Source organism: Notolabrus celidotus, chromosome 16, assembly GCF_009762535.1.
Source record: "Notolabrus celidotus isolate fNotCel1 chromosome 16, fNotCel1.pri, whole genome shotgun sequence".
In the NCBI taxonomy this organism is placed as follows: Eukaryota; Metazoa; Chordata; class Actinopteri; order Labriformes; family Labridae; genus Notolabrus; species Notolabrus celidotus.
In genome coordinates, this window is record NC_048287.1 from 15,473,146 (window position 1) to 15,483,823 (window position 10,678).

At 43.2% G+C, this 10,678-nt stretch overlaps 1 protein-coding gene across 3 annotated transcripts; it reads left to right on the forward strand.

Moving 5' to 3' along the window:
- Window positions 1-801: 801 nt before the first annotated feature.
- On the forward strand, window positions 802-9,414 carry LOC117827749 (catenin beta-1-like). Of its 3 annotated transcripts, none has more exons than XM_034704486.1 (17): window positions 802-968; window positions 1,944-1,993; window positions 2,906-3,115; window positions 3,198-3,448; window positions 3,582-3,820; window positions 5,270-5,471; window positions 5,561-5,705; window positions 5,830-5,933; window positions 6,195-6,329; window positions 6,449-6,652; window positions 6,761-6,919; window positions 7,018-7,137; window positions 7,252-7,402; window positions 7,503-7,624; window positions 7,847-7,907; window positions 8,164-8,359; window positions 8,449-9,414. In XM_034704486.1, exons 2-16 carry the CDS (start codon window positions 1,981-1,983, stop codon window positions 8,352-8,354), a joined length of 2,307 nt encoding a protein of 768 aa, XP_034560377.1. In that variant the 5' UTR covers window positions 802-968; window positions 1,944-1,980; the 3' UTR covers window positions 8,355-8,359; window positions 8,449-9,414. The 3 variants fall into 3 exon arrangements, with proteins under 3 accessions (XP_034560377.1, XP_034560378.1, XP_034560379.1); XM_034704487.1 differs by lacking the exon at window positions 802-968 and adding an exon at window positions 1,640-1,805; XM_034704488.1 differs by lacking the exon at window positions 802-968 and adding an exon at window positions 1,640-1,790.
- The last annotated feature ends 1,264 nt before the right edge of the window (window positions 9,415-10,678 follow it).

The window sequence follows — 10,678 nt, forward strand, 5'->3', positions numbered from 1 at the left end:
TACATTATGTTTATCTAGAAAACATTGCTTGAAATCTCTAAAAACTAACATGCTTTCTCAGGTTGGACAGTGAATTTTTATATGTTTGGGCAGAGTGGGAAACAAGGAGAACATTTCTGAAGATATGGTCATGGGTGCTCAGGTGGAGAATTATATCCATCATTACCACCTCTAAATGAACTGCCTGATCTGAGTGATATTTGCTCTGTGTTTGCGCCACGTTCAACCGTGGAGACGCACGATATGCAGGTAAGGCTAAACCACTGAGACAAACAGAACTACACAAAGTTTTACTGTCTTAGGGATCAGATTTCAGAAAAGAGAAGGACATTCATGAGCTGACTTCAAAGCAAAAGTAGTGAGTAACTAGAGCACTGATAGAAATGTAGTGGAGTAAAAAGTACAATAATTGTCCTCTGAATGTAGTGGGGTAAAAGTAAAAAGTATCCCCCAAAAATAATACTCAAGTCAAGAACAGATACTCAAAAAATATACTTAAGTACAGTACTCAAGTAAATTTACTTTGTTACTGTCCACCACTGATCATAACCCAGCAGCTCATGAATCACATTCCTTTCTAATGAATGCACCTCGCCCTCCCAACTACACTAAGTGTCCAACATCTTTTACCTACATACGACAAATACTCAATACACAAAAATAGATGAATGCCCTACAGATGAAAAGATATAAATCAATATCAGGTGATACACCTAAAGTGAAACATACTATGTAAAAACTTTATTTAACAGGCGCCCTATTTTTTCTAGTGCGGCAGAATACCGTATTTTCTCCTTCGCCATCTTGGTGCTCGCTCGCACAGGCGGAAGCAACATCTTCGGCGGAGCAGCAGCGGGTGTGGTTCGGACTTGTACGGGTGGTTCACCTAGCAGCTCTTTTCCTATTTTCAGCCCAGAGAAAGGAGAAGATTCCCCTGACAAGAACCACGGAGGAGCCACTCGACTCTGGTAAGGATGGCGTGGCTACTACATCCATTGTGCAGCGTTTTTCAGCGCGTCTGTGTTTGCTCTACCAAGGAGAACCAGGCTTGGTTTTGGGAGGGGGGCTCCGGTGAGGGTTTCGGATCTGGCTGGCAGCACAGCAGGTCTGGTACGGAGGCGCTTGGATCTACTTTTCATACGTCCTGTGTAGCTAAGCTAACCAAACCAGACTTCAACATTTTGGAGGGTTAGCTTGAAAGTCACGATTTTTTATAATGAAGTGATATGTAGCTTTGATGAGTTGTAACCCCAACTGCGCACCTGGACATGCGTGAGGCATTAAAAGCATTGTGTGTAAATCAGGAGGTTGTGTTTGTTTATGTTAGCTGGTTAGCTAGGCACGTTAGGTTAGCATAGCGAGCTTTCAAGATAAGCTAGCCAACCTGTTAGCTAGCGCTTGTGGCTCATATGTGCTCCTAAATCGTGTTTTTGTAATTGATGCAACCTATAAAAGCAAGGGAATTTGGCTTCTTTAGTTTGATGAAGCAGCTTGTTACATTCACAAACAGACTCAATTTGAGAGGAGGAGTCATGGAAGTGATTGCGGGGCGGAGGAGGGGGTAGTCTCTCATTGGAAACCCAAGCTGCGAGGTCGGAACTTGGCCGTGGTGGTAGGGGGAGGGGGAGAAAATATGCCTTTGATGTTCTTTGCCGCTGAATGGTGAATTGTGTTCATGCTGGCCTGGAAATACCCACCGCTTTGCTCTCTCGGCTGGAGGTGGAGGCTCGGCATTTCCCCTCACAGCTTACGTTAGCGTCTGAATCAGGAATCAGAGGGACCTGGCCCAGGTAGCACCGAAGACTGTGAGGTTTATTATTTATATCACGTAGAAGAAACGCAAAAACATTACGATCGGGGTTTGGCTTAGGCAAACAAGAACTCTGAGCAGAGTGTGACTTGTCTAATTTCCCTCTGTGTACTTTTTTTCTCTTTTAACACAGACATATCTGCTGTGCGGGCTGAGGGCAGGCAAGAACAATGGCTACCCAGTGTAAGTATGAAAAACTTTTACACAAATGTGTTTGATCTTGGTATCAACACGGCATTTCGTAGTTAACCTCAACTACCAAGGTGGTTTGATTTCTCTGTTCACAATTACATGGAATTATATAAAGTTTTGAACTAGTCAGAAATTGAAAAGAAAAAATGGAGGCCAGGTGAGCACATGTCATGGTATCTAAACTATTTTGTTTCCAGTTTTTGTTGCATTTTAGCTTCTCCTTCAAAAAGAGAAGTATGTAAGTTGATTATTTGAATAATTAGATTTTTACACAATTCAATCAATGATGTGCAAAAATTCTTGAGGGTGTCATGCATAAAGGAACAGGCACTTGATTTTTCAGTCAACACTATTCTGTTCTGCCCAATCAGAACTTTTCCCCCAACAGATTTGTGTCTCTTATTCTCAGAGCGACTCCCACCTCTATATTCCTACATTACCTACCTGCATAAGCTTCAGACAACACATGCAATAGCCTTATGTATAAGGTTAGAATATGTCTGTGAATGTTCTCAGTCATCCAGGTCATGGTAATCCAAAGCTTGATCTGTAAGGCAACTGGACTGGTGGAAGACGTTTCACCTCTCCTCCAAAAGGCTTCTTCAAATCTGACCAGACTGGGGAAGAGCTAGAAAATACAAGCCTCTAACAGTCGTGGGTGTGTCCAGGTAGCCAACAGTCTGTTCAAAACTGAAGAAGCCTTTCGGAGGAGAGGTGAAACGTCTTCTGGAATTTCTATCAGTCTAGTTGCCTTATGAATCAAGCTTTGGATATAAGGTGACAAGTTCTCCAAGATCGGTCTTAGACTATCTTGTCCTTAAGTGATTGACTGAAGTAAAGAAGACCATTCCTGACTCATATCTGTCATTCTCTGTGTCTAACAACCATGCTCCTTTTGTGTAGCTGATCTGATGGAGCTGGACATGGCAATGGGGGACAGCAAGGTTGCAGTGAGCCAGTGGCAACAGCAGTCCTACCTGGATTCAGGCATTCAGTCTGGAGTCACCACCACAGCACCATCTCTGAGTGGAAAGGGAAACCCTGATGCTGAGGAGGATGACCCAACTCTGTACGACTGGGAGTTCAACCCGCCCTTCACTCCCGAGACTACAGGTATATGACGCACTGAGATACATGAATCAATTCAATGTATTCTTTATTTATTTAGTATTAACCTTCATTGCCCCACTTTCAGACATTGAGGGATATGCCATGACCAGGGCCCAGCGTGTGCGTGCCGCCATGTTTCCTGAGACCTTGGAGGAGGGTATCCAGATCCCACCCACCCAGCTGGATGCCACCCACCCAACAGCAGTGCAGCGCCTGGCAGAACCCTCTCAGATGCTGAAGCATGCCGTGGTCAACCTCATTAACTACCAGGATGATGCTGAGCTGGCCACTCGTGCCATCCCTGAGCTCACCAAACTGCTCAATGATGAGGACCAGGTTCGTCAACATCTAAATAATGACTGTTATGTTACAGTAGTGGCTCATTATCTTGTGTTTTGATACAAGCAAGGACATCAGTTTGCACCCCTTCCTTGACTGTGCATTCTTAACCAAAATGATCTCTACCTAGGTTGTTGTGAACAAAGCGGCTGTAATGGTGCATCAGCTGTCAAAGAAGGAGGCATCGCGCCACGCCCTGATGCGCTCCCCGCAGATGGTTTCGGCTGTTGTTCGTGCCATGCAGAACACTGGTGATGTAGAGACAGCTCGCTGCTCTGCTGGTACCCTGCACAATCTCTCCCACCATCGTGAGGGACTCCTCGCAATCTTCAAGTCTGGAGGCATTCCTGCTCTGGTCAAGATGTTGGGGTGAGAAAGTGAAGGAATTGCGAGGGTTTTAGTGCAAACGTAGTCGGAGACGATCAGTGTACACGCTTTTAAATGAAAAGATTGTTTGCTATTATTTCCCCGCAGCACAAATTTGTATTGGCACACAAGCAGTACTGTATCAACGAATAGTAGTTCAAACAGCAAGCCTTACAGCTACTTAACAGTGTTTATTTACTTTACTACAAATCAGCAAGACATGTTTGGAGTCTAACTAGCTGCAGTGCTCTGTTTATCACTGAGCTCTATATGACGAAGACAAAAAAAAAACATGTTCACATGTGAGTCTCAAACGCCCCCTCACTCCCATGCTTCTTTACATCTTTCTGTCTCACTGTGCTTAAGTTGAGAGCTAGTTTAGAAATGCCACAATGTTCCCTCCTGCATTCGCTTCGAGTCTATCATGATTAAGCAAATAATGAGTCAGGTTTGCAAATAAATTGAACAGCATTTCTGGTCGAGCTTAGTCATCACCTGTTCAGGGAAAACACCTGAAGACTATCATAACAAACTAGCAGTGTTACAGAGCAACATGACTCCTAAAACATCAAACAGATTCTGTGTGCTGATGTAACCAACTCCAAGTCTTTACTCAGCAGTTTCATTCCTGAAGAGCTGCTTTCTCTGCGAAGAGACAAATTTGAAACTGTTAATAGTCTTCCTTTCGTACTCAACTCTTGTATTCTCCATGAAAAGCCAAAGCAAACAGCCCAAACAATTAACCTGCTGGCAAGTCACGACCTGTTGATCTCCCCCTTGTGTGTCTTTGAATTCGCACCTGGAATCATATTACCACGCTTTGAATGCACAGAACAGAGAATTGCGACTCATTGCATGAGGATGGATGACAAACTGCCCGCTTTGTTGGAGAACAAATGAGTGATCAGGGAATCAACTTGAATGCAGGAAGCTATTTGAAGTAACTAACCAGCTTTTGTCTGTTTTCGTGGTGACTAATATTTTAAAGTTCCTTTAGATTTGTATTTTTATGTAGCCTTGAGAACCCTTCAGAATTCCTTAAATGTAAGATAATGAGACTACAGTAATTTACATGCTTCTGTATAGTTGCTGTGAGAAGCAGGTCAGTCTGTCAGGTCTCGCCTAGCAGACAGCATGTTTGCCTGTGGTAATGAGTAGTTACAAAGATTCATGGTTAAACTTAAACGTTGCTTTTTATTTCCAAGAACTGCTGATGTTTTACAAAAATGCTTGTGTTTATAAGCTACAACAATTAATTTGAGAGTGTATGTTTTCCTAGCCTTGTTGATTTCTGCCATGTCTGTACTGATGATCATCGTCTTTTTATTATCCTGGTTGAAAGCAAACCTGTGCCTGTTTCTGTTAGGATTTTAGGTGATCCATTTTTACATTCTACTTCTAAAAGGTTGTTATTTGTCGTTAAAGTTGTGATTTGTTTGTGTATTTCCTCAGCTCCCCTGTGGACAGTGTGTTGTTCTACGCCATCACCACGCTCCACAACCTGTTGCTGCACCAGGAGGGAGCAAAGATGGCAGTGCGCCTGGCCGGAGGGCTGCAGAAGATGGTGGCCCTGCTGGCTAACACCAACGTCAAGTTTCTGGCAATCACCACTGACTGCCTGCAGATCCTGGCATATGGCAATCAGGAGAGCAAGGTATTTGAACATCAGCTTGTTTTTTGCATTCAAGTAAATTTAATTCTTTCCTGTCTGCTCACACATCTACAACTGCGTCTTGGTTTCAGCTGATCATTCTGGCCAGCGGTGGTCCCCAGGCCCTGGTCAACATCATGAGGACTTTCACATATGAGAAACTGCTGTGGACCACAAGTAGAGTGCTCAAGGTGCTCTCTGTTTGCTCAAGCAACAAGCCTGCCATCGTGGAGGCTGGTACGTACAAACCCAGGCTGCAGAAATAAAAATGAAGCGTTTTACAGTGAATACAGAAATGAGTGAGAGATACCCAAGGAGAAATCCCTTTGATGTAATACATTTGTGTTGTGTGTGTGTGTAGGAGGCATGCAGGCACTGGGGCTTCACCTGACAGACCCCAGCCAGCGTCTGGTCCAGAACTGCCTCTGGACTCTGAGGAATCTCTCAGATGCGGCCACTAAACAGGTACGATGCATACTAAGTAGCAACAAATGCAAACATGTTACGAGCTCCAGTTTCAGGCTTTAGAGTTTTTGCTCATAAATGAATGTGTTACGTTGTCAATACTTCCAAAAATATATCTATCTTGACAGTGGACAAGATGTAATTTAATTTATTCATTTTTTAACAGTATGTTTAGACACTCATTTAATACAAAGTGTTAAATCATGTGGAATGCATGAATTCCTCTCACTGTCTTCTTCCAACACATTCTCTGCTCTCCAGGAGGGAATGGAGGGTCTTCTGGGGACCCTGGTCCAGCTGCTGGGCAGTGATGACATCAATGTAGTGACATGTGCCGCTGGCATCCTCTCCAACCTGACCTGCAACAACTACAGTAACAAACTCATGGTCTGCCAGGTATGTATATAAAGTAGAATTTCTTTCTTTTTTTTCAGACTAAACCCCCCCTTGTTATTTTAAATGTACCTTTTGTAAATGTAACTACATGGTTTCCTATATTGATCTTATCCTGTCAGGTTGGAGGCATCGAGGCTCTGGTGAGAACAGTGCTCAGAGCTGGCGACAGAGAGGACATCACAGAGCCAGCAGTCTGTGCTTTGCGTCACCTGACTTCCCGCCACCAGGATGCCGAGATGGCCCAGAATGCTGTGCGCCTCCATTACGGCCTGCCTGTGGTGGTCAAACTCCTGCACCCCCCATCCCACTGGCCTCTTATCAAGGTCATTATTAGAATTTTCACATGTTCCTAGAGTAACAACCTTCAAAAATAGAAGGAAAAAAACCATTTTTGCCAGGACTTGATCATGTGAAATTCTCTCCCTATGTAGGCCACAGTTGGTCTGATCCGCAACCTGGCTCTCTGCCCAGCCAACCACAGCGCTCTGCGTGAGCAGGGAGCTATTCCTCGCCTGGTCCAGCTGCTGGTCAGGGCTCACCAGGACACCCAGAGGCGCACCAGCATGGGAGGCAACCAGCAGCAGTTTGTGGTGTGTAACAAGGCTGATAAACCCTCAAGCTTTCTTTAGTACAACATTATATAGTTTGTTTTTGACATCCTTTTTTTCCTCCACTCTTCTGCACACAGGAGGGTGTGCGCATGGAGGAAATTGTGGAGGGCTGCACAGGGGCTCTGCACATCCTAGCCCGGGACGTCCACAACAGAATTGTCATCAGAGGACTCAACACCATTCCACTCTTTGTTCAGGTAATCCTCAACTGTGGTGAAAACTGGCTTTGTTGACACACTCTTACAGTCACTCATAAGCTGTATGTAAATGTGTTGGTCTAAGTGTTCCCCTCTGCTTTTCCCTATCTCCAGTTGCTGTATTCTCCAGTGGAGAACATCCAGCGTGTGGCAGCAGGTGTGCTGTGTGAGCTGGCTCAAGATAAGGAGGCTGCAGAGGCGATTGAGGCCGAAGGAGCCACTGCGCCCCTCACTGAGCTGCTGCATTCCCGTAACGAGGGCGTTGGTGAGGACACAAGCTCTTATTTTTGGTTTACTTGTGTATACTGAAACTACATTGGGACCCTCAGCTCACTGTGTGTTTTTGTGATCATTCTCTCATATAGCAACCTACGCTGCAGCTGTCCTTTTCCGTATGTCTGAGGACAAACCACAGGACTACAAGAAGCGTCTGTCAGTGGAGCTGACAAGCTCTTTGTTTAGGACTGAGCCCATGGCCTGGAACGAGGTACATGCATTTAGAAGCAAATTAGCTATTTCTAGGAACAAAATCTGAACCGGTTTTGAATATGTTGTGTCCTCGCTTTGAAAAATAATTAAGTTATTATACTTACTGGTGTCCTTTAAATGTATTTTACATTAAATACTCTAAACTGCTAATATGCTATATTCAAACTCCATCTATGCTGTGTTTTGTTGAGCTTTACTCAGTGTTTTGCCTTTTTTATAGACTGGAGACCTGGGACTGGATATGGGAGCTCAGGGAGACCCTCTGGCCTACAGACAGGATGGTAAGTGCTTGTTTTTTCTCTTCAAACTGTTCCTATCTTTTATACCATGGTTGATTTCATATAAACCTTTTTTTAAAGCATCTAATTTTGAGGTTTCTAGTTGTTGAAATTCCCATCAGTATATAAATCTAGATATCAATAAATGTGGAGCATATGACATTGTGTGTCACTCAGTTAAAAACAGCTGATTACTGTTTACCAGATTAGAATTGAGCAAATTTGAACCAGTTCAATAAAGATAGTGTGTGACTTTCAGACGGAGCCTACAGGGCCTACCCAGCAGCCTACGGTCAGGACACCCTTCTGGACCCGATGATGGAGGGTGCTGACTATCATGCCGACACTCTGCCAGACCTGGGCCACCACACCGATCCATTGCCAGACCTCGGCCACACCCAGGACCTGATGGACAGCAACCAGCTGGCCTGGTTTGACACCGACCTGTAGGATTGGTAAGGCAGACTTTAGATTGTACAGTAAAAGTAACAATCCCAGGAATAGCAAAGCACTGACTGATCTTTCCTCCTGTTCTCTCTTGCAGTTGTACTCTGTTAGAACCTGCATTGTGATTGGCCTGTATTGTCTGAATCAGCGTTATGATTGGCCTGTAGAGATGTTGAAGGTAAAGAATAGCATGAAGGGGTCTTGGAAAGTGCCTGACACAAGAAAAAACAAAGAAGATGGTTGCCACGGGAATGTTAAAGCAAGTCGAAGTTTGGGGGGAGGGGGGGCGGGGTTAAGTATTAGAGAGATGTGGAATCACACAATGGAGGTCTTGGAGCAGGTTACCTAAATGGATGAGCGCACATGAGGTGGATCTTAAAAGTTTGAAACACATATGTTTTAGCCTTGCCTGTATTCTTATCAGTTTTTTGTTTCTATTTTTTCTTATTCTATTTTTTTATTTCTTTTTGTATTACTCATTCTCTGTTATGGTACTGACCCAGCTTGCCTTCGCACTAGCCATCTTCATTCTCTCTTCCATGCTAATCATTTGTAATTTTTATTTTTTAAACGTATATAACATGTAGTGTTAAGTTATAGTGATATTATACAATGTTCCTTTGGTTAATGGCCGAATGTGTAGAACACTAATAATCAGTTGAATTGTACTCTGACTTAAAGTGTAACATTGTGTAGTTTTTTTTTATAATCTCAAAAATGGAGAATTATGCATTCTTAATATGTGCTTGTTTAAGCATAAAGTATGTCAGTGTCACAAATGTTCTAAAGAGGGGGTATGGGTTAAATTGAGGGTGGGTTTGGGGATAAATCTAGAGACAAGTGTTTTATATACAGTATCACTGGTAGGTTAACAACTATTTTGTATGCTATCATTGGATGTCTGATAGAAAAGTCTTTTAAAGCTATCATTGGTGGTCAAATAAAACCCAGTTTTATGTGCTATCAAGGGTAGCTAGGTTGATGAACCAGTTGTAGTCCTGCTGTGCTTATTTTGGAGACGAGGTTATGACACGGCTGAACAATAAAATGGCATTTTATTTCATTTAGTGTCTGACCTGTGTCGTCTGTCCATTGATGTGATGTAACAACTGTTTAAATCGTTATGCAAGCATGTCATCATTATGATGATAGAAAAATTACGTTTGGGATTCTGTTACTCTCACTTTATCACACCAACTTAACAGATATTTAACAGAAAAATGTAAGTTATTTATCAGGTGGTTGAATAGAGGTGTTTCTAGTAACTTTAAGACACAAGTCATATTCCCTTATTTGGGGGAATCTATCTTATACATTGGTCAGCCATAACATTATGATGACTGGCAGGTTAAGTAAATATCTTTAATCATGTCATTACATTGGCACCTGTCAGTGGGTTGGATGTGATTGATAATCAACTGGGTCAGATCATCTCCAAAACTTCCACTCTGGTTCGGGGGTTCCTAGTCCTCGCCGGTCAGTATCAAGCAGTAAACCTGTGACAGGATCAAGGGCAGCCAAAGTCATTGATGCGTGTAGGCAGTGAAGGCTGACTCGTGGTCCGACCCAACAGAAGAGCCACCGAAGTTGAAAAATGAATATTAGTACTGAGAGGTCTGGACCACAGCAATGGAGGAAGGTGGTTGGGAGAAAAACAACTGCGTTGGCTTCCCCAGATTTTAATCCCATCAAGTGGGATGTGCTGGACAACCTATTCTGATCCACATAGTCCTCACCTTGCAACTTTAAGAACTTACACGATCTGCTGCCAACATTTCGGTGTCAGATGCGACAGCGCAACTTCGGAGGTCTGTTGGAGTCCATGTGTTCTCAGGTTGGGGCTGTTAAAACCCTGAACCTGATGAGAGAGGGGCCCACACAATATCAGGCAGGGAGTCACAATGTTATGGCTGATGGGTTTATGAAAAGTGAGTAAGTGGTATGAGCTTTTTCTGAAAGACTTTGGAAGGGGGTAAAAGTTGTGGTGTCTGCTTCTTAAATATAGTGGTGATATAAGAACTATAAGAAAAATAGACAAGCAACCAAAGCATACTGTAGAGAGGGATTTTTAGTGAACAAAGATCATTCTATAATGATTTTATAACACTAAAAGATGTTTGAGTGTTTCTGAGCGCTGAAAGGCTGTATTTAAAATATTAAGTGCACATTTCATGATGGAAAATGTATCCCTTTATGTCTCAACTGTACCCTAATGCTTTTATTTCACCCACCCTCACTCAATTGACAGTTCCATGCTTCAAACTGTGGTGTCAATGTGTTCAAGGTTCCTGTAAATTTACCCGCTGCTTTGTGTTTCAGAAACATTT

What these genes read in the sequence shown, in the direction of transcription:
- LOC117827749 (XM_034704486.1), top strand. An exon ending in TGCTCAATGATGAGGACCAG is followed by an intron (nt 3,449 to 3,581) that starts GTTCGTCAACAT and finishes ATCTCTACCTAG; the next exon opens with GTTGTTGTGAACAAAGCGGC. An exon ending in GCTCTGGTCAAGATGTTGGG is followed by an intron (nt 3,821 to 5,269) that starts GTGAGAAAGTGA and finishes GTATTTCCTCAG; the next exon opens with CTCCCCTGTGGACAGTGTGT.